Source organism: Rana temporaria, chromosome 4 (assembly GCF_905171775.1).
Source record: "Rana temporaria chromosome 4, aRanTem1.1, whole genome shotgun sequence".
NCBI lineage: Eukaryota > Metazoa > Chordata > Amphibia > Anura > Ranidae > Rana > Rana temporaria.
This window is the reverse complement of record NC_053492.1, coordinates 265,086,927-265,110,548: the sequence shown is the minus strand read 5'-3', so window position 1 is coordinate 265,110,548 and position 23,622 is coordinate 265,086,927. Positions and strand designations below refer to the sequence as shown.

At 42.8% G+C, this 23,622-nt stretch overlaps 1 protein-coding gene across 4 annotated transcripts in view; it reads left to right on the top strand.

Moving 5' to 3' along the window:
* WASF1 (WASP family member 1) overlaps positions 1 to 23,622 on the top strand; it is a 141,000-nt gene that overhangs the window by 68,533 nt on the left and 48,845 nt on the right. For all 4 annotated transcript variants that reach the window (XM_040350233.1, XM_040350234.1, XM_040350231.1 and 1 more), the window contains exon 3: positions 8,377 to 8,511. In XM_040350233.1, the coding sequence (XP_040206167.1) occupies positions 8,377 to 8,511 (135 nt within the window). The remainder of the gene's footprint in view (positions 1 to 8,376; positions 8,512 to 23,622) is intronic.

The following is a 23,622-nucleotide window of genomic DNA, read 5'->3' as shown; positions in this document are numbered from 1 at the left end:
CTTTCCTGTAGAATCCTTTTTCTTTGAATACATCATGGGACACACAGGTCCCTCTATTTTGAGGATTCAGTACTTCATGTATGGGAGGGGTTATATCTTGTATAATAACTCTATTTTTTGGCACAGCTTCAGATCTAAACAGGAAAGCTCTGGTCACACAAGCATTCTCCACTAGGCATCAGGAGAAGGGAGGGGTAGCGCAGTGCATACACATTGCCAGCAATGCCATTTCTCAGGGGACACAGTAGCAATAAGATTTCTGACCTATTCTTGAATAGCTGATTTAGGAAACGGTCATCTCATGGCTTTGATTGCCTTTTAGTATGTATCAGAAATGATCATAGAAAACCGCCCTGGCAGTGTCTGCAGAGAGGAAGCTTGTGGTGCGTACAGTCTTTGCATATAAATGAACTTACTCAGCAGAGACAAATAACTGCAAATAAAAATCAAAGACTGTTCCAGTTTGACTTTGTACAAAGGTTATTGTGATTTATGGAGCAACAAGCAATTTACTGATTTACGTGGCTCTGGTGTAACAAGAAAAATCCTCAAACAATAATTTTTATGTACAGCCAATTAAAATAACTAATGGTATATTTTTTGTAAGTGTACCTGTATTTATTTGTTTTTAGCTAGGTGCTGCTGACACCATTGTGTTTGCCTTCAGACACCATTTAGTTCATCAAATAAAAAAAACACCATACAATCCCGTATACACAATCCTATACCCACAGTTGATCTAGAGCAGGGGTCTCCAAACTGCGGCCCGAGGGCCAGATGTGGCCCTTTGCTAGCCTTTATCCGGCCCTAGGGGCACTATTCCTCCCACTGATATGAGGCAGTATTTCTCCAACTGACACCAACAATGGGGCGCTATATCTTCCACCAATACCAATGATGGTATACTACTCCACTTCCTATTGACCACCAGCCCTGGGGCCATATTTATTTTCACTGATGCTGGGCCATTGACATCCATTACCCCTGCTCGCCACAATCCGGCCCTCCTAAAGTCTGAAAGACAATAAACTGGCCCTTTGTTTTGAAAAGCTTGGAGACCCCTGATCTAGAGGAAGGCGATAAACCCCAGCAAAGCATGATCCAATTTGCTACAGTGGGGTAAAAAATTCCTTCCTGATCCCCCAAGATGCCATTGGATCAACTTTACCTATAAATGTTAGTACCCAGTTATATTATGTACAAGTAGTTTGCTTCTAATGTGCTACAGATCCAGAACATTGGCTTTGATTTATTATTAGTGGACACAAAAACAACACAATTCCTTTAGAGCCGGTTCACACAGGGGTGGCATGACTTCGGGGGCGACTCGACCAGGCGACATGAAGACGACATCTAAGGCGACTTGCAAAATGACTTCTGTATAGAAGTCAATGCAGGTCGCCCCCGAAGTAGTACAAGAACCTTTTTCTAAGTCGGAGCGACTTGCGTTGCTCCTATTAGAACGGTTCTATTCACTAGAATGGAACGCGACTTGTCAGGCGGCTGCGTCGCCTTGACGAGTTGCCCCAGTGTGAACCGGGTCTTACCCCTGTGTGCCTGCAGCAGCTACAGATGGAACCACAAGAGAAGCAGTAAGGTAGTACTTTACTCTGAGAATAACAGACAGAAGAGATGTACTGTATACTATTAGAGGTTGAATCTGGTAAATATCATCAGACTCGGATCAAATTTTTTATTTAAAAAAAAAAAAATGAAAGACTGTTTTGCAGATTTTCAGAGAGAACTGTAATATATTATGTATGGCAGACTACCTTGTCATAGGCAGAGGTGGCTTGATAAAAGCTACTTGTGCCTGCTATAACTTATGCTGGCCATACAAAAAACATGTCTTCCTTAAAAAAAAATATATAAGAACCTTTGTTCGATTTTCGTTAGTGGAGTCAAATTGACATTAGTTTTCGCCCACAGTGACGGGAAAATTCAAAGGAGCAGAATAGAAAACTTCTTGGTCAAAGTAATTTTCAGACAGTATGTGATTTTTTTTATTTTTTGTTCAGAAATTACATTAATTTTCAAACAGAATGTTAAAAGCAAGTGAAATTTTCAAACAACATTATTATTTTTTTCAGCAAATCTACAAATATTTTTCTTAATGAATATTCTCATCCGTAAATCGATATGGCCAGCATAAGGCTTGGTTCACACCTATGCAGTTTGCTTCTGATCTGTTTCTGCAGTGATTTTTGCTGTGCGTTTTTGCACATGTGATTTTTCTGCGATTTTTGCTTTCTTTTGGCCAATTTGTTGTTGGGCAGATTTAAAAAAGCAAATCACGGCAACACGCACTACATGCTTTTCTGAAGCTTCTCCATTGAAGTCTATTGAACCAAAAAAAAGTCATTGACCCTTTCCAAATACGCAGCGGGAGAAAAAGCATAGATGTGAACGTGTCCCATAGGAAACCATGTTAAATTAACTGTAGTGCTTTTCTGCAAAAAGCACCAAAAAACACATTGCTGTTAACCAGGCCTAAGAGTTATAGTAGCAGTAGCGTGTTGTTGTTTTTTTTGTATCGCCTGTCATAATGGGGTTAAAAAAAAACTGAAGTTGGCCATTTTATAGTACAAAAAGAGCAGATAATCGCTACTATAAGGGGTTCTTTTATACTAGTATAATTATATATGTATATGTATGTGTGTATGTATATGTATGTATATATATATATATATATATATATATATATATATATATATATATATAATATAAAAAATACACCCAGAAGTATATGAAGGGTGGAAGGAAGATATAAATCTTTTATATTAAACTAGTACTAAAAGCACATGGAGCATTAATGGCCCCTAAATTAGCAGAAGTATTCACAAGTGGGTTAATGAAAGGGGCCCTCCCAGATTCAATGAGAAGCACATATAACACTAATATATATATATATATATATACAAAAGACCCAAAATTATGTTCATCATATAGGCCAATAGCACTATTTAATTATAGATCTGAACTGACAAAGATATTGACACTAAGATTACAACCCCTGCTTAGAAATATAATAGATTCAGATCAGACAGGATTCATGCCACAAAGAAAAGATATTAATTTACGTAGGCTCTACACAAATATACATACTCATCATATGCAGGAGGGCTCTAGGACAGTGGCCTCTCTAGATATAATGGCTTTTTCTGTGGGAAATACTCAGAAGGATGGGATTCCCATTAGTATGTATTAAGTGGATCCAAATAATCTATGGGAGACCCATGTCAGCAGTTAAGTTGTTAGGAAAATTATCATCCTTTTTCCGGTTATACAGAGGTACGAGGCAGGGCTGCCCTCTCTCTCCAGCGCTCTTCGAAATAGCAATATAGCCAGTGGCAGAGGCTCTTAGGACTACACCAAATATTCAGGGACTTCGAGTGGGGGGCTGGAGGAGAGGGTAGCCCTGTATGCTGATGATATGCTGCTGTTTTAAAGAGATGCAGGTCCATCTTTAGAGGGAGCTTTAGAGTTGTTAAATGTCTTTTCAGCTTTTACAGGGCTTAAAGTAAATTGGGGGTAAGTCCCTATTATTTCCTATTGATCAAGGAGCACAGGAAACCGCTGCCCCGAATTTACCCTTGAAACGGAATTTAAATACCTGGGTAGAATAATATCTAGTTTGAGGATTTTCGAAGGTTAAACCTAGATCCAGTGGTACAAGAGCTTGGGAGGAAACTAAAGATATGAGTGATGCTGCCTTTGTCGTTATTAGGACGCATAAATCTGGTAAAAATTAAGATTCTCCCTAGGTTTTTGTATATATTCAGGAATTCTCCACAGTGGGTGCCAAAGAGTTTTTTCACACAGCTACATGGAGTGCTCTCTACATTTATATGGGCAAATATAAACCAGCTATAATTAAATTAAGTACACTTATGAGACCAGAGGAACAGGGAGGGTTGGCCTTTCCAGACTTCTATAAATGTTATATAGCTACACAATTAGTGACGGCAGGGAGATGGTTGAACCCAGATGGGTATGATTCGGCTACCATGTTAGAAGCAGCAGTGGTCCAATCGGTAGAGGCATTGCAGGGACTGTTGTATAGAGGGATCAAAACAAGACAAGATCTAACCCCTGCAATGAGAACAACAGTTAAAATATGAAAAACCGCTATAGGAAGAGAAGGAGATTCAAAAACTAACTTATCTCCAAATACCCTATTGTGGAGAAATCCTGAGTTGCCACATCTGGATTCGATTCAGGATCCAGGAGCATGGACTAGATATGGGGTGAAGAAATTGTCGCAAGTATTACAAGGGGAAAAGTTTCTCTCATACGTAGAAATGAGACCGCTTTGGAATATCCCAGAGGGTTATGCGTTTAGGTATAGGCAGCTTATTCATGCCTTGTCAGCTCAGTTTCCGGAGGGGACCCCGCAATTAATGGAATCAAGTTTGGAGCAAATGGTAAAAAAAGGAAAAAAGACAATCACAAATTTTTATATGTATTTTATAAGGACTACATCCCCCAGATACAAGTAAATTAAGTGAAAACTGGAAGAGAGATGTTCCAAATTTAATGGAGAAGTGGGAGGAGGTATGGAGGTTCCCATTGCAGATACTTGTATCACTTTGAGATAAATTAATACAATTTAAAATTATACATAGGTGCCACTACACACCATATAAGCTATATAAGATTTCCCCAACAAATCCTCAGAATTGCTGGAGATGTGCAGACATCCCAGGAGATTTCATGCATATATTTTGGCTATGCCCAAAGATGGTGGTATTTTGGAGAGAGGTTTTGAGAATGATTGCCACAGTGTGACATCAATAATCCTGGAACAGGAGGCAGAGATCTGTCTGCTAGGATTGGTAGGGGAAAATATTGTTTCGGTGGGAAGGAGAACACAGGTAGGCCTATTATTTGATGCTAGGAAAACAATAGTGTTAAATTGGAAAAAGGCAGAAGCTCCCTCGGTAGCACATTGGAAAAAATTAGTAAACAGTAACTTGTCATTGTATAGCAGTGGTTCTCAACCTGGGGGTCAAATGATGATTTGCCAGGGGTCACCAAATCCTGGGCTGTTCCTGAAGCCTGCACCACTCTTCCAGCCTTTTTGCGACTGCCTAGCAGGGCTGTCCCTGGAGCCTGTGGCCACCCAGTTGGGCTGCTCCTGGAGTCCACGGCTGCCCACTCAGTCTCTTGGCAGCCGCCCATTCAGTTCTGGGGGGCAGAGACTAGAGGTCAGCTGACTGGTGAGGAATGTGAAGTGGGAGGGCTGGAGGAGACCTCTCCTAATTTCAGCAAAGGTGTCACTTCTACGAGATTTCGCGAAGTCAGACACACAATGAGTTACACTACCTGTGCTTATAGTTGCCATTAAAAGTCCCCGCTATAGTTCTCAGATCAGCAGATGACCTTGATCAAGAGCACCTAAGTTGGCTGATCAGAACTCCCCAGCACTGCCACTCATCCCATTCCCCCTACCAGCACTGCCACTCATCCCATTCCCCCTACCAGCACTGCCACTCATCCTATTCCCCCCCCCCCCCCCACCAAGAAGTAACAGAAGGAATAAAAAAAACAATACATGGAAAAGAGAGGGAGGAAGAAAGAAAAGGGGGAGAACGAATAAGAGGAAAAAAACAAGAGAGAAGGCTAGAGAGGGAGAGATGGGGGGGAAAAAAAAGAAATTAGGATAGAGAGAGATAAAAGGGAAAGAAAGGAGAACAAAGAGAGAGTGATGCATCCTAAAATGTACCATATGAGGTTTTAATACTGTATGAGTGGAAGGGACTCAGGGAGCGCAAATTACTTGTCTTGCTTTGGGTGCCGATAACCCACGCTACGATTTTTTTTTTTTACTGTTCGCAGTCCCCACAACTTGGGATATTTTATCAAGGGGTCACGGCACTAAAAGGTTGAGAACCACTGTTGTATAGGGAGGCCTACTGGAATAGAGGACATGGGGAGAAATATGAGAGTGTGGGCGAGCTGGATAGAGAACTCTACGACAGCTTCAGGATGAATGGGGAATAAGGGGAGGTTAACCACACTATTGAATAAAGGGAGAGAGATGAGTGTAAAAGGTATTTGAGTCGGGTGAAAGGGATGAGTTTAAATTGTATGGAGGCTCTAGAAGAGAGCAAATGATTGTAATTGGAAATGGAAATGTATATGTATGTTTTTTTTTTTTTTGTATGGAAAACATTTTCAAAAAATTAAGAGACATAAAAAAAAAAAGTAGTACTAAAAGCTGAGATTTTTTTTTTCATGGATATGATCATATATTAAATATAATGCACAATACTGGTAAAAGTTTACTTTAAATGTAATTGTATTGCCTTCTATTACCTCCAGTCTATCAGCCTCCACCTTCTCTGGGTTCAGATGCTGATCTTCCCTGCAGCGTCTTTAAAGTGATTATTTTTTTTTTTTTTTCAAACAACAAACATGTTAGGCCGGGTACTCACGACCAAACATGTACGATGAAAGCGGTCCGTCGGACCGTTTTCACCGTACATGCCTGCCAGAGGGCTTCTGTACGATGGTTGTACTAACCATCGTACAGAAGTCCGCGTGTAAACATTACGCGGGGCGTGTCCGCGTCGTCGCCGCGATGATGACGCGGCGACGTGGGCAGGCCTGCCATTTAAAGGCTTTCACGCATGCGTCGAAGTCATTCGACGCATGCGAGGGACGGCGGGCGCTCGGACATGTACGGTAGGTCTGTACTGACGACCGTACATGTCCGAGCGGGCAGGATTCCAGCGGACGGTTTTAAAACACGTCCAGGAATATTTGTCTGCTGGGAAAAGGCCCGGCAGGCAAATGTTTGCTGGAATTCGGCCCGTTCGCGCCTACAAACGACCAAACATGTATGCTGAAACTGGCCCGCGGACCAGTTTCAGCATACATGTTTGGTCGTGTGTACGGGGCCTAATACTTGCCTGCTCTGTGCAGTGGTTTTGCACAGAGCAGCCCAGATCCTTCTCGGGTCCCCAACTGACGCTTCTGGCTTCTGTTGCCTTCAGAGTACATCAAAAGCAAGCTGCAAAGTATTGTATAGAGTGACCCTATAGCAAGTTAAAGAAAATTTCTGCCTTAAGAACCACTTGCATCCTGACAACTATTAGTTGTCGATTTAATCGATTAGTTGTTTTGGCCCTAGTTGAGTGCATTACTTGATGTTTTGTTTTCTTTGAAACTATTGTACCTGCTAATTCTAAGTCTTTCTGAACCTCCCTCATGTGGCCCTTTGCTCTTTGACAACTCTGATAATTCTTTTGACTTCTCTGTCGGAAATCTTGCGAGAAGCCCCTGATCGTGGCCGGTTTATTGTGAAATTATGTTATTTCCACTTCTGGATTGCTTATTGGAACATTCAGAAGTTTAGTAATCCTTCTGTAACCAATGTCCATCAGTATGTTTTGCAATATGGTTGCGAAGGTCTTGAGAGAGCTCTTTGCTTTTACCCATCATAAGATGTTTCTTGTGTGACACCTTGGTAATGAGACACCTTTTTATAGGCCATCATTTGAGACTGAACCAGCAGGATTGCTTTCTAATTGCTAATAAATTTCAGCCGGTGTCTTGGCTTGCAATGCCATTTTGTACTTCCCCTTTTTCATGTGTTCAATACTTTTTCACAGGAATGTTTCAAAAGCGCCTCGGTTATCCTGCACTGCATCAGTAATATTGAATTGTAAGCTGCTGTGAGGTTAGGGTTTAATATAAATGGTTTCTATATAGTGTACTTTGTAGAGTGTGTATATTTCAATGTTACTTAAATATAAAAGGTAATCATTAAATGTTTATCAAAAAAAGCATTGTATTTTTTGGAGATGGAGATGATCATAAATGCAACTGAAGGATAGGGTCACTTTGAAGTAGTTATCGAGTTCCACTGCAACGTCTGGATCAGCTCTTGATCCAAAGCGGAGACCTCAGACCTCAGTTTCTGAGTCCACTCTGAGGTCAGACCAGACCGCCATGGAGTCCTGCAGAATCTAGTACATATTCTATAGTAACAGGCTTTTCCCTGCAAGGGAAAGTTCCCTAAATGTTAGTGAATGTAGTGAAGCACTGCTGACGTCCATTACCCAATCACGTGCAAGTAAAATGCATTAATTTTATTTTCTTTGCAAGTAAAATTTCGCCGCATTAAGTTTTGGAGAAAATTTCGGTGAAAAGTGAACAGCCTAATTGCTTTTAGTAAAAAATCAACTCCTAGCTCATGGTGAATTTTTTTTCATGTTCTAACAGAACAGTATCCAAAGAAAAATTGAGATTTCTACATTTTCTGTAAATACCGTCATTGTTTGTTTGTTTCACTTTTGTTTCTATTTAAATGCATTATAGATAAAATTCTGAATTGCTGTTTTCATATGCGGTAACTCTGTTATGTTTAAGGTAAATATGCAGAAGACATATTCGGGGAACTGTTCAACGAGGCTCACAGCTTTTCCTTCAGAGTGAACTCATTACAAGAACGCGTTGACCGGTTATCTGTCAGTGTAACACAGCTTGATCCTAAAGAGGAGGAACGTAAGTTTTCTAACCCATGTTCATTTTTTTCCCTTCTATCTCTGTAACCAGTGAAATTCTGGCATCACTTTGCTAATTTTAGTACAGAAAATTCACACACTCTGGGCTTACCCTGGAAAGCAGAGATAATTCACTTGACAAGCCAACGCAGCTGGACAATTGCACGCTGCCATTGTCTGATGTCAGCACATGAAATAGGTCATCTTGAGTTCCACATTCCGCTGCAGTTAATTAAACAATGGAGAAAAGCATTAAAGTGACATTCCACGGCTAGTGGCTAAGAGAAATTATACATTTTTTATTTTCGGTACCTGTAGTTTGGTTGGGTGCTGTTAACTTGTGGTGTGGCTTCTTCCAACACAGGATGAGGTGATTATTCAATAGAAGTGAGATAAACCAAGTATGCACCAAAATGGTGATGGTTTAGTGCAAGGATATGCATTTAGCGGACCTCCAGCTGTTGCAAAACTACAAGTCCCATCATGCCTCTTCCTCTGGGTGTAATGCTTCTGGCTGTGTGAGTTTTGCTATGCCTAATGGGACTTGTAGTCCCTTGAGGTCTGCTAATTGCATATCCCTGGTTTAGTGTTAGGTGGTGCCTTAGATTAAAGCACATCTGTCAGGAGAGGCCATCGCTAGGTCTCTCCATGAAAATGCTATTTGCCTGTTTGTGTCGGGTTTCATTACTTTAAGTCACAGACCTTAAACCTTCATGTTGTTAGGGCAAGCAAAGTATCAGAATTTCTTATCTTTATTATCTTTCTAGGTCATTGGCTTGATAAACTAACATTCTCCAAAAGAGAAGTCTGCAAGGACAGCTTACATTCCTTTATGACATGTATTTTAAAGTTGATCCTAGCTTTACTTTCACTTTAAATAGTTTGTTTGAGCCAAGCTGCCCCCCCCCCCCCAAAAAAAACTATTTCCTACACAAAATGTGTCCGCTGGGCCTGCTGTTTAACTGTATGTAGCACCAAATTCGGGTATGAGACGAGACCTTCCTGTCCCACATGGAAAAAAATGGCATCTGGCTGTTGGTGCTCAGCCATTTTTAGGCAGCTTTGTGTTCTATGAATGAATACAAAGCTCCTTCTGAAGTGCTGAGTTGGAGATCATGATGTCATTCGCCTGAATCTCTTACTCGGGCAACCAGCGGAAGCTTTGTATTCATTGATGGCTCAGCCCAACGCTATTTTGTTCCAGGTGTGAGACAGGAATTACTCGTCTCACACTCGGAAACTCACTGCTGTATACTGTATGTAGCGAATACAGTTTTTACAGATCGTTCAGCTTGGGCAAATCAACTATTTAAAGTAAAAGTAAAGCTTTAAGGTAAGTTATTGTTAGCATTTGGGATTAGTGGGTTATTTCAGGTTTAGGGTCAAGATTTTTTGGTCTTAGGAGGTCATTTAAGTGTTCGGAGGAGTGTAAGAGCTCACTTTAGGTGCTCTCTTAAAATGATATTTAAGGTTAAATTAAAAAAACAAATATGTTATACTTGCCTGCTCTGTGCAATGGTTTTGCACAGAGTACCTCCGATTCTCCTCTTCTCTGGTCCCACACCGGACGTTCTTGGCTCCTCCTCTTCTCCGTGTTCCCCCATAGTGAGCTGCTTCCTATGGGGGCACTTGTATGCGGTCGCTCCTGAGCCATGCTCTGTGTGTCCATATACACACAATGGGGCTCTGTCCTGCTCTGTCTCTGTTCACTGGCTGTGACTGGCAGCAGCGAGAGCCAATAGCCCTGAGAGGAGGCAGAGACACGGGAGATCAGCCGCTCTTGTGCACATCTCTGGAACGTGATCAGCCTCGGGTCAGTATTTATGGTGGACATTTACTGTGCCTACAGGTAAGCCTAAAAGAGGAGGTCCACCCAAAAGTGGACAGATACTGCAGCTGCTGACTTTTAAAGAATGGACACTTACCTGTCCAGCGCGCCTGCGATGTCGGCAGCCGAGGTCGATCAGTCGCTAGTCTCTCCCCCTCCCCCCTGAAAGGTACCAAATATGACACCAGAGGGGGGGATGGTTCCCAAAAGCAGAAGTTCAATTTTTGGGTGGAACTCCACTTTAAGCTCTCTCTCCTTACTGGACTTGGAGGCAGCAGACACTTACTAGACACACACGACTCGGGGTCAAGCCCGCAAGAGTGCCCCCATAGCAAGTTGATTGCTATGGGGGCTTTCAGCAGGGCTGTGGAGCCAGGAGCGCTAGCAGGGGACTCAAGAGGAGGTTCAGGGCTACTCTTTGCAAAACCATTGCAAAAAAGACATGTTTGTCATTTTTCTACTTCTTGTAATAAGGAACATTGCGGTTTGTTCTGAAGTGAAATTGCGCAGTCATGTTATCACCTTGTGGCCAGGTGTTGTATAGACTTGTATTTTTCAATGTATTTTAGTTCAGAGAAAATTTTGGTTCCAAGTCCAGCTAACACTTTTCAAGCTGTTACAACTACGTGTTCCATTTTATATATTCAGCTGTGTTTCATTTTATATGAAACATAGCTGAACATTTTAAGCCCCACTGCCACTGCAATATATGTTCCTCCCAAGCCTCACAAATGCAAATTTTGCTAGATAGCTTGGCCTGTTAAAGTAACTTTAAAAAAAAAATAATAATTCCACTGACAGGGTCAAGTGGTAATTAAAATATAACCAAAGCCAAAGCTTTTCAGTTTCGATGAAGTACGGAATGTGAAAATCCCCATTTGGATCTCTTCAAAGTGATGACAAATGCCCTCTTAGACAATTGTCTCAGCCTAGGTTCACACTGACTGCGGGTTAGAAATCGTGTGAGTTTAGCTGAACTTGTACGATTTCAAACCGGCAAAGCAGTCCAATTCTGGGGCGATTTGACAAACATCTGTGCAGGAACTACTTTTGGGAATTGAAGTCCATTACCTGCAAAACGCGGGATAAAGTCCCAGACCCTTTCCAAAAACGCCCTGGCCGCAAGACTCATAGATGTGAACTTGTACCATGTGAAATGGCCTGTAGTGCGTTTCTGCAAACTGCAAAACGCACTAAAAAACGCATAGGTGTGAACCTAGGGTCAAGCTTTAAGTTTTGAAAGAATGGGTAGGTTGTATAATAAGGCATAATTTTAGGCCATGGTAGTTAGGTGTTTAGTGGTTTAAGTGGTAGGAGAGGTTTAAGTGTTAGGAGTCTTTCTTTAGGGATTTTTTTTCTTAAGACCCCTTTCACAATGGTGCAGTTTTCAGGAGCTTTAGCGCTGGAAATAGCCTCTGCTATTAAAGTGTGACTTTTCACTCCCGGGCGGGAGTCCTGCAAGCACCATCTTTTGGGCAGGGTTGGGAGCGCTGTATTTGGTGTTCCCAAAACGCCCTGCCCGTAGGAATGAAAGGGCAGCGCTTCTGAAGCGCCTGAAAGACGTTTCGGAAATGCTGCAACAGTCGTTTTTAACCCCTTCTTTAGGGTTAAAAGCGCTGCTTAAACGGCTGTAAAGCGCCACTGAAATGAGTGTGTGAAAGGGGTCTTATTTAGAAGATGAAGATTTTTACCCTGTCTCAGTAGTATTGGCTTCATGGCAAAAGTTACCAGAGCTGGATTTGTGGAGGTAAGTATGTATTCAAATTGAATATCTTGCCTTTCTATGTAAAACATTATTTTATAGTATAGCCCCATAGTGTTCTAAATACACATTGGGGTTTATTTACTAAAGATGGAGAGTGCAATATCGGGCTCACTTCTGCATTAAACCGGTCAGCTTCCAGGTCTTAGCCCAGGTTCACATTGCTGTGGGTTTAAAATCGTGCGAGTTCACCTGAACTTGCACGATTGGAACCCGGCAATGCAGTCCGACTTCATGGGCGATTTGAAAGACATCTGTGTGGGTTTCTGCACAGATGTCTATACAAATCGCCCCTCGAAGCAGCCAAAAGTAGTACAGGAACTACTTTTTGGTAGTTGGCGCCGCACCGATTCGGACGGGGCCATTGCTGGCAATAGCTGCCGATTTGGAATGCAATTTGCCATGTCAGATCTGACCAATGTGAACCCAGGCTCTTTTTAAAGCTTGATTAAGCAAGCTGAAGTTGTAAGCTGACTGGCTACCACCATGCACAGCTGCACCAGATTCTGAGTGCAACAAAATTCTTTATTCCTTTTGGGCTGCTCAGACTGGATGATTTTAATATGTAATGGTGTTATTGTACGTTGCACTGCTGGTGTGAGTCTCGCATACGTTCTTTGCCTTTAGTGAGACCAATTATAATTCTCACCACTAGGGGCCTGACGATCGCTATAAATACATGCAATAGAACATACAAACTGATATGTTTTATTGCATTTAGCAGCTTCCTTCCTCGTTGATTTTAGTATTACAAAACTTCAAGTCCGGGATGTAGCGGATCCAATTATGAAAGATCTGGGGCTGTATTGCCGGCCTGATCATCTTATTCTAGGTGCATATATTGCGTCTTACAAAAGGCAAAGACCAGTGGGCTGACTGAGACAATTTGAAAACAAAACACACAGCTTTCAGAAATAGAATCATACCCAGGAATCTGTAAAACCATTTACTAGAATTAAAAGTGGCCTCACAGCAAGCACCTTTTTTATACCTTTTGTTGGATATTGAATTGACATTTCACTGTGTATTGAGCCAAACTACTCAGTGCCCCATAGTGTTCTTTGTAGCATTGGTTTGCCTTCACATCGTGCAGTGTAACATAATATGCAGACTGCTGATACCATAGTCCCTGTTCACATTGTTCCCCAACCAAGAGAGTATCTGAACACTGATCCAAAAAGTAGGATTTTGCATCTGGTTCCTGTGTGTACAGATCCTAACTACTATTGTTCCAGAATTTTCCAACAGGTGATTGAAATAGTTGGCCTATTGTGATATGTATGTACATATTTTTTACTAAATTATATATCCAAATAGACTCAAACACAATGGGGGTTATTTACGAAAGGCAAATCCACTTTGCACTACAAGTGCACTTGGAAGTGAATTCGCTGTAAATCTGAGGGGTAGATCTGAAATAAGGGGAAGCTCTGCTGAATTTCTCATCCAATCATGTGCAAGCTAGATTTTTTAGTTTTTTATTTTCCTTTCATGTCCCCTCGGATCTACAGCGACTGCACTTCCAAGTGCACTTGTAGTGCAAAGTGAATTTGCCGTTCGTTAGTGTTTAACCACTTAAGGACCGCCTCCTGCACATTTGCGTCGGCAGAATGGCATGGCTGGGCACAGGCACGTACCTGTACGCCCACTTTAAATGCCCAGCCATGGGTCGCCCGTGACCCGGTCCGAAGCTCTGTGACCGCGGGACCCGCAAAACCGATCGCCACCGGTGTCCCGCTATCGGTCACAGGAGCTGAAGAACGGGGAGAGGTGTGTGTAAACATATAGGGAATATAGGGAAAGGCGATGAGTGACGTCACACATCCAGCCCTGCCCCCCTACAGTTAGAAACACATATGAGGTCATACATAACCCCTACAGCGCCCCCTAGTGGTTAACTCCTAAACGTCGTCCTAATATGTATCGGCCTAAACTGAGAAAAAAAAAGTGTGTGTGTGTGTGTATATATGTATACATGTGTGTGTGTGTGTGTGTATGTATGTATATATGTATGTATATGTGTGTGTGTGTGTGTGTGTGTATATATGTATACATGTGTGTGTGTGTGTATGTATGTATATATGTATGTATATGTGTGTGTGTGTGTATGTGTATGTGTGTATGTGTATATATATATATGTATATATATATATATATATATATATATATATATATATATATATATATATATATATATATATATATATATATATATAATATATTTTTTTCTATATCTTTTTTGGGGGTATTATAGAAAAAAGTTAAAAATATTGTTTTGTTTTTTTAAAATTGTCGCTATATTTTTGTTTATAGCGCAAAAAATAAAAACCGCAGAGGTGATCAAATACCACCAAAAGAAAGCTCTATTTGTGGGAAAAAAGGACGCCAGTTTTGTTTGGGAGTCACATTGCACGACCGCGCAATTGTCAGTTAAAGCGACGCAGTGCCGAATCGCAAAAACTGGCCAGGTCCTTTACCTGCTTGCTGCTTTTTTGTCTGTCTGTTAAAAAAAAAAAACGCTCCTCCCAATTCAAATGCATTCAAAGAGCAGCAAGAAAGCATCATTAACGCACCCGTGTTGCTTTTTTGATGCGTTTTTTGAGTCGCATGACCTTTGAAAAAAAAAAAACACACCATAAGCACAGCAGTTCCTGGTAAAATCGGGGGGGGGGGGGGGGGGGGGGGGTAAATTTGCATGCGTTTTCCATGCCATTATCGGCCGAATGCCAATAACACAATTTTCAGGCCAAAATGTTTTGGTGCACGAAATTTTGGTTCAACTTTACTGCTTACACTATCCTGGTTCTCCGGGCACCATTGCCAGTATCTACTCCTCCCTTAACGCTATAGACTCCCCTGCTGCCTCCTATATATCCCAGTCAGGACATGACCTGGCTAGCTTCATCGACCCCGAGGGGAGGAGTAAGGACTTGTTTTTCATTGCAAAGTGCTCCTTTAATGCTGCTGCTCTGGAGGCTGCCTCCTAAAATGGTATTGGGTCCCAGACTGAATAGCAAGTTCAAACCCATCCTATATTGACAGGTTCTTCAGGGGGTGAGGCCAACAAGGAGATGTTATGCATATCTGGTGGTTTGCCCCTGCTTAACAGGATTCTGGACCTGGGTTTTTGGGCTTCTGAATACTGTTTCATTTGCCCACCCACAAAGATTCCAAACTGGCCTTGCTACATTGCCTATTTTCTTATGAACAAAAGCTGGTGACCTGTTTGTTTATTGCTGCCAAATGCACAATTGCCAGGGCCTGGAAGAAGCCCACTTTTATTGCAGCAGTGAAGATCATTTTGACTAACCTTATGTTCCATAAAAAAAGTAAATGTATAGTATTTTACATGACCCTCACATGGAATTTCTAAAAGCTTGGACACCCTGGTGGTCCTATGCTCTCCTCGTCCTGCATTTAATCAGCTTTGGGCATTTTAGAATTATCTCCACCTAACCCCAGCCTGCAGGAACTTCATCTCTCGCTGTGACTTCTTTATCTCCTTTCCCTTCTCCATTTCCCCCTCCCCTTATTTTTTGTGTTTGTTATGTTCTTTGGCACTCAGCGTTTGCCTTTGCCAAACTTCGTCTCCCCATGGTATGCTCCTAAGTCCTCAGACTTAAGTCTCCTTTACAAACCCATGGACCGTGCCGTGAGGTCATAATATTGGCTTTTACCCCCATGAAACTGTTACGTTATGCGTATGTCAACTAATGTCATTATTTTCTGCTTTTCTTACCATAATCCCCCTGCGTGGGTGACCAGTTGTTATGTACCGCTAGTTCTTTAATAAACAAGAATGCTGCTCACCATATACTTGTCATAATGCACATCAAAGTACATGAAACCCCAACCAGCTTCATAGAAACCAGAGCCTCACCACTCACCCCATTATCTGCTATGGCGTCATGGAAAGGTGGAAATAGCAGTGGTCATTTTATACAATAAATGGGCAGGTTATCCCTAACCTTACCCATCTCATCAATCACTTAACCCAGCAGTTTTAAGCCATATCCAACTATCTTATATGAGAGATATTTCCTGAATCTGAACTACTTTTGAAATTTTAGATCAACTCACCTAGCCTTGGGCTCCTTTCACACAGGAATGGAATCCGCTTGCTCAGCGAGGGATCTCTCTGCTGATCCTTGCTGGGCAGGAAGATGATAGGTCCATCTTTGCTTGCTGTGCAGAGCAGAGACAGACAGTTCTGCACTCCTCTATGGGGAAATCGGGGGAAAACTGTCTGTCTATTTTCATCCGATCATATCCGTCAAGGTTTTTGTAGACCGAGTCTGATACAGGGGCGGATCCAGAGTCTAGTCTCGGGAGGGGCACTACCAGAAAAGTTTTTTTGGAGAGCAATTTATCAGGGAAATGACTGGTGTTGGCGCTTCAATGATCACAGCACCATGGTTGTTATGTAATCGGGATGATTGAAGTGCATTATTTATATTATTACATTGTAATATTGTAACGAGACCCTTGCTCGCTCGGTTCCACTCTCCCGACACTCCTCTGCTGCTATTGAATCAGATTGCAGATCGCAACGTCTGATGGTTCGGTCATCCAAGGCACCGGGACTCGAACTACAGCTATGTGCCGTTCGAAATCCATCAGAACAAACACCAGGCAGGTTGTATGTAAGTTCAAACAGGAAACTCTTTTTTAATAGATGCACACAACACACTTTTATACAGCAGTTTCGAACACCCCGCCCCCAACAACCACTTTCCTATTGGTCAATTGTAAATACATTGTAGTTCTCAATTAGGTCCTCTTAGCCATGCAAATGAGGACTTGAAACCGTGTCAGCAGGGATTGGTCCGATAACTTGAATAGAAGGACTGCTATGTGTAATGAGACAGAAGCCCCAGGGGGAAATCAATGTACACAAACAGCCAGACACAGAACGATGCTTTTCCACCAGACCATGGAGTCGTCTGGGGGGGGGGGGGTTAGCCTTAAGACAGGGCAGAAGACCCCCCACTGTGTAACAGATTTCAAGGAGATACACTTCAGCATTCCAAAGTCCATGACAAATATAAAATGTAATATTTCAACTCGCCATAATGCAGAATCACTGGGAGCCCCGAGTGTATCACTTGTCACGCCACCTGCCACATGTTGCGAATTGTCACTTGCCACAGGTTGCGGATTGTCACTTGCCACGCCACAGGTTGCGGATTGTCACTTGCCACGCCACCTGCCACAGGTTGCAGATTGTCACTTGCCACTCCACCTGCCACATGTTGCGGATTGTCACTTGCCACTCCACCTGCCACATGTTGCGGATTGTCACTTGCCACATCACCTGCCACATGTTGCGGATTGTCACTTGCCACATCACCTGCCACATGTTGCGGATTGTCACTTGCCACGTCTCCTGCTTGCCTGCCGCTAGATGCAGATTGTCACTTGCCACCTCACCTGCCACACCTTGCGGATTGTCTTGTGCTAAGGTGGTGTTTTGCTTGTCAGAGTCACGCAGCAGAGAGATGATGTAATCTCTGCTGCCTGCACAGTGAGGGCAGAAGTTACTGCAGGGCTGGTGTGGGGCGGTGAGAGATGATGTCATCTCTCTGCTCCCCTGGCTTGTTGATTGGCCAGCCGCCTGCTTACCCACAGAGCCGACCAGCTGACCACCCACTCTCTGACTCTCACTTGCCGCCGAGCTGCCCGCCCACACACCGAGGCACCCGGCAGCCCAAGCTGTCACCCACCCTGCCACACGCACAAGGAGCCGCGGACCCGCTCAGACTCCTCGGTGCCCGCAAATTCTGCAACTAAAAATTAGCTTATTTTTTATTTCTAATTAGCTAATTTCTCGGAGATGGCAATTGCCCTGGTCTGATAGAGGCGGACATCAGCGGACATGTCAACGCTGACATACGCTGCTCCATAGGGAAGACTGGAGGGTCCGTTCAGGTCGGCCTGAAAAAGGTGGACCTGATCGGGCAGCCCCTGTGAAAGGGGCCTTAGTTTATCAAAATGGATAAGCACATATCTAGGTGTGAGCCAGGTTACACATTTTAATTGCCCCTAAATAGCTATCGATCAGTGATGTATTTGGTTTTCTCATCTTTACCTATTGTAGATCAAGGCTAAATTGTTCTAAGAACAAGTACAGTATACTGCAGAATGTGATGGTTTCTCTTGTTCTATGTGTGGAAAACAGACAGCTGGAATGTGAAAGTCATTATTTGACTTGTATATTGTCAAGACTGGAAAAATAAACTGTCTAAGAGAGAAGCAGCAAGAATTCGGACTTGCCAGGCAAGATTGGCTTGCAATGGATTTATAGCTAAACTCACATTCTCAGTGGGTTTCAGTAGTTATTACAGTGGAGAACCAGACACATTTTATAGTATGGTGTCTTTTGATCAGTGAAAGGATGATTTCTCTCGCCATTGTTTTTTTATTGAGATGTATTCTGGTTATTTTTGAAGCTTTGCTTTTGACTGATACTTTTAGAAAAATAGAGGTCATAGCTTTCCACAGTAATTGCTGTAGCTGTAGAAAACGACAATTATTTGGGTTGTTGCATGCTTGGCACGTAACATAAATGACAAACTTTCCGTCTCAGACCAGTGTGAGTTGTCTCAAAGGGCCTGTTAGCCGTGTTTCAGTATCAAGCTTTAAGGCCCCGTACACACGATAGAATCCATCCGCAGATAAATCCCAGCAAATGGGTTTCTGCGGATAGATCCTATGGTGTGTACACGCCAGCGGATCTGTTTCCGCGGAGAAATCTCCTCTGGGATGGATTCCAGCAGATCGGATATTTGCTGTGATGCACAACAAATCCATCTGCTGGAATCCATTCCAACGGATGGATCCGCTCGTCTGTACAGACTTACCGGATCCATTCGTCCAAAGGGATTCCCCGCACGCGTCGTAATGATTTGACGCATGCGTGGTATTCCTTATATGACAGCGTCGCGCCCGTCGCCGCGTCATAATCGCGGCGACGGCGCGACACGTCATCGCCAGAGGATTTCCGCGCGGATTTCAATGCGATGGTGTGTACACTCCATCGCATCGAAATCTGCGGAAATCTTTGAGAGGATTTATCCGTGGAAACGGTCCGCTGGACCTTATCCGCGGATAAATTCTCTCGTGTGTATGGGGCCTAACAGTTTTTCCATAGGAAAAAGACTTGGGCTTAAAGTGGTATTGGATGTGGTGGCCGCGTTTTTGTTTTTCCTAGTTTTTTAGCCATTTTTTCGCTCTATTTCCATCTGGTGTTCTTGCCAGTAACACACCTCCTGTATTAGAGTGCCCCCATTCTGGATGACAGAGCAAACTGGACACCTTTTGGACAGCAGCATTGTCTGTTTGGCTGGAAGGTAGTGTTGGATGCACTAGCAGAATTAACTATATTCACAAATTTAAAGGAGTTGTAAATGAAAAAAAAAATTCACCTTAATGCAATCTATGCATTAAGGTGAAAAAACATCTGATGTTGCTGCTCCCCCGAGCCCCTGTTTTACTTGCCTGACCCGTCAAAAGCCCCGCGCGGTCCCAAGATCTTCTTCGCCGCTCAGCCTGACGGCTGATTGGCTAGAGCGGATGGATTGAGAGCAGCGCAGCCATTGGCTGGCGCTGCTGTCAATCACATCCAGTGACGCGGCGCGCCGAGGGGCAGGGCCGAGTGATACAGTGAGCGGCTATATCCGCTCGCTGTATCACGGGAGCACGCCCGCAATTACTCACCACCATGCGAGCTCTCACATGACTGTGGTCAGTAATTGCAGGGAGGACCAGAGACAGCCGCCGAGGGACCCCAGAAGACGTGAATCGGGGCCACTCTGTGCAAAACGAGCTGCACAGTGGAGGTAAGTATAACATGTTTGTTATTTTAAAGGAAAAAAAATATTTCCTTTACAACCGCTTTAAGCCAAACACCAGCTCACACTGCATTTACAGCTAGCTTTGTTTAAGGTCCTTTTGGGCTAAATGCGTTGGCTTTATGGCTGTTTTTTACCCATTTTTTTTATGGTGTTAAATGGACTTTTAGTTTTGGACTTCACCGTGTTGCTGGCTATTTTTTATTGGATAAAGGTTCTAACCCTTCCGCACTTGGTTCAAACAAAAAATGGTTTTGGCTGGAGTCTGGGTTTAGCCCTTGCTGCCACCAATGTAACTGTTAGCCTGGGTTAACACTGCCACAACAAACATTCCTGCGTGACTTCATCGTGGCTTCCATACAACTTATTTAACAGTAATCAATGCAAGTGGTATTGAAGTTATACCAAAAGTAGTGCAGGAATCTTTTTGTAAGTCGGAGTGGCTTGAGTCGCACCAATTAGAACTGTTCCATTGCCGTTAATAGGACACAGCTTGTCATGCGACTTTGAACGCTCGAGTTGCGGCAGTGAACCAGAGCTTAAAGCCAGGAGGTTTTTTACATGTTTTTTCCCCAAGGACTGTCGATCCAGCTATATGTACACAAGAGGAAAAAATTGTGGGAGCAACTGCGCTAATATATATAAAAATGAACAAACTAATGCTCTTAAAAAATACACGTGTGTAAACAAAATCAATGTAAATAAAGCTGCACCTTCCTGTAAATATTGTACAGTAAAACATAAATGGAAAAAACAAGATGCGCTATATAAAAAGAAACAAACTTTTTCTAAATAATCATGACATAGATCAATGTCCATATATGATCTAAAAACAAAAAGAAAGTCCAGATCCCCAGTGAAGTGAAGGAAACAGAAAAATTAGTCCATAGGTGCTTGATCTAAAACAGTAGTGACGATCCAATGAATAGTAAAACCTCCACCATGAATCAAGATGTCTGCTTACCAGATGACCAGCGGTCTCTTAGTTAAAAGAAGACCAAAGAAGGCGTGTAGATAAACACTATGGCAGTTGGATTGTAGAGAAACTGTATGGCAAGTACACCTCCGTCTCAAGCCAATCGATGGAAAATTGGGGTCCCGATAATCATGGAAGACACATAAGGGCCACAATAGTGTAGTAACGTAGGTAACATTTATTAAAAAGAAGAAAAAAACGCACTTACATATAAACGATAAAATTTAGGCATGTCAAAATTTGGAGCTCCGGCCGGAAGCCAACCAAAAAAGACCCGTCCAGGTAGGTAGGGAAAGGTGCAATCAACGGGGGGTGATCCGGTACGACACTTCTTCCGCCCGACCGGTTTCGCGAAAACTCGCTTCCTCATAGGGCACGGGTAACATACCAGATCACCCCCCTTAAATAACACAAGAAATTAGAATGGCCACTGGGCGTCATCGTACTCGCGTGAACGCGCATGCGCGCGCACCGGAAACAATCCAGGTCAGACCAAGTCTGACTCTAGTGTCCTCAGCGCCAGTGCGCATGCGCCCACGCCCAGCGGAACCCAGGGTAGCAAAAATACGGGAAAATACCCGATCCGGATAAGCAGGCATCAGATCCAGAGGTCTGAAGCCGGATATCACGAAAACGGGACCCGTGACAGGAGTATGCCCGACCCCAAGACCGCACCGTGACGATCAGGGTGACCTCCGCATCACGTGACCGGAACGTCGACGTCACACGTCGGCGTGCAGCCGTAGTGACCCCGAGCCACCAGGAAGCACGGCACGGACCAGAAACTACAGGGCCAGGCCTCGTTATGAATTGCAGGCTCCGCCTCCCTGACGCACTGATTGGTCAGAGAAGCCAAGCCTTGTTCTGGGTGTGATGAAAATGCCGTACAGTCACAATAGCATCCCCAGGAAACAAATAGGGAGAATAAATGCATGGATCCGCAAAGCACATTAATACTCTAGCGGACCAAAATTATAGCTATATAACTGACACAGCTGTACATCACAAGACCCAAACTGATAAAAAATGTAAAAAAATTAATAAAAGCATTAGTAATGTTTAAAAAGTGCTGTCATATTTCAAACATATATTAACCCTCACTGGCATGACCAGCATGCATACAGCGAAAGTTCAACACTATTACCTAGCCCATACAGTAGAAATATATATATATAAAATATCCTTCTTATAATATTATAAGCACAAAAATATAAAATTACATCAAACTGTGACTAAAAAGATAAATACAATCTACTACATTCACTGAATTAATCAAAACAGCTGGGCACTGCAGATGGAACTGAAGGACCTACTAAACACAATGCCTCTAAATCGCATATTCCCAAAAAATCTCTCCAGATTAGGCACATATGGATACGATAGAAAAAAAGAAAAAACATTTTTTAAAAAATTTTTTTTTTTTTTTTTAAAATTTTTTTAAAAAACCCTTCAAAAAAATTCTTTTTCCCTTTATGAATTGTTAATGAAAGCATTAATATCCGTATCAATATTAAGCCCAAACGGCGTATAGGTTTTGACCCGGTGAATCCAGGCCATTTCCTGTCTCGAAATCTCACGGACTAGGTTACTGCCTCTCCAGTGCGGACGATATTTATCGATTCCAATGAACAAAATATTGGATGGATCTCTATTGTGCTTTAAGTCAAAATGTCTAGAGACAGAATGTTTGTCAAAACCACTTCTGATTTTGGCAATGTGCTCATTGAGCCTAACTGACAGGGCCCTCTTAGTGCGGCCGATGTACTGAAGGCCACAAGGGCACTGGATAAGGTATATCACACCTTTCGTCGAACAGGTTATGAAAGGTTCAACTTCAAATGTTTGTTGAGTGGCTGTGGACTGGAAAGAACAAATTTTCCTCTCCCTGCACCTATTCAGGGTACAGACCTGACAACGTTTACATCTGTAATATCCTGTAAGATTCTCAAGGAAAGTCCTTGATGCCTTCGGAGGGTCATGTACACTGGGAGCAATACGACTCCCAATTGTAGATGCACCCCTGAACACCACACTAGGCCTCGCTGGGAGAATTGGAGCCAACACCTGGTCAGTAATGAGAATATGCCAGTGTTTCTGGATTAATTTCTTAACATTAAAGTGCTGTGCAGAAAATGTTGTAATAAAAGGTAGAGAGAATCTATCACCTTGATCTCCCTTGATTTTGTCTACAAGGAGTGATGCTCTGTCAATGCTCCTAACCTTCTCCATTGATTGGAGTAGACTGTTACCATCGTATCCCTTCTCCTCGAATCTTTTGGAAAGAATCGAGGCCTGTCTCTCGAATGTCAGGGGATTGGTGCAGTTTCGTTTAATGCGCATAAACTGTCCCAAAGGAACAGATTTTAACCAAGTTGGTAAATGGCAACTGTCTAGGGGTATATAGGCATTGCGATCAGTTGGTTTGAAAAAAGTAGACGTAACAAATCTGCCATCCTCAATAGTAATCTGGAGGTCCAAAAAGTGAATGGAGTGTTGACTAGTCTCAAAATTAAATTTAATTCCCCTAGTGTTCTGATTCAACTCAGCCATAAAGCTGAGGAGATCTGCCTCACTACCATCCCAGAGGAGGAGGACATCGTCGATATACCTCGACCAGAGTAGAATCTCGGGTCTGCGGTGATCATCAACGACGTCCTCCTCCCACTTGGCCATGAAGAGGTTGGCCAGGCTGGGGG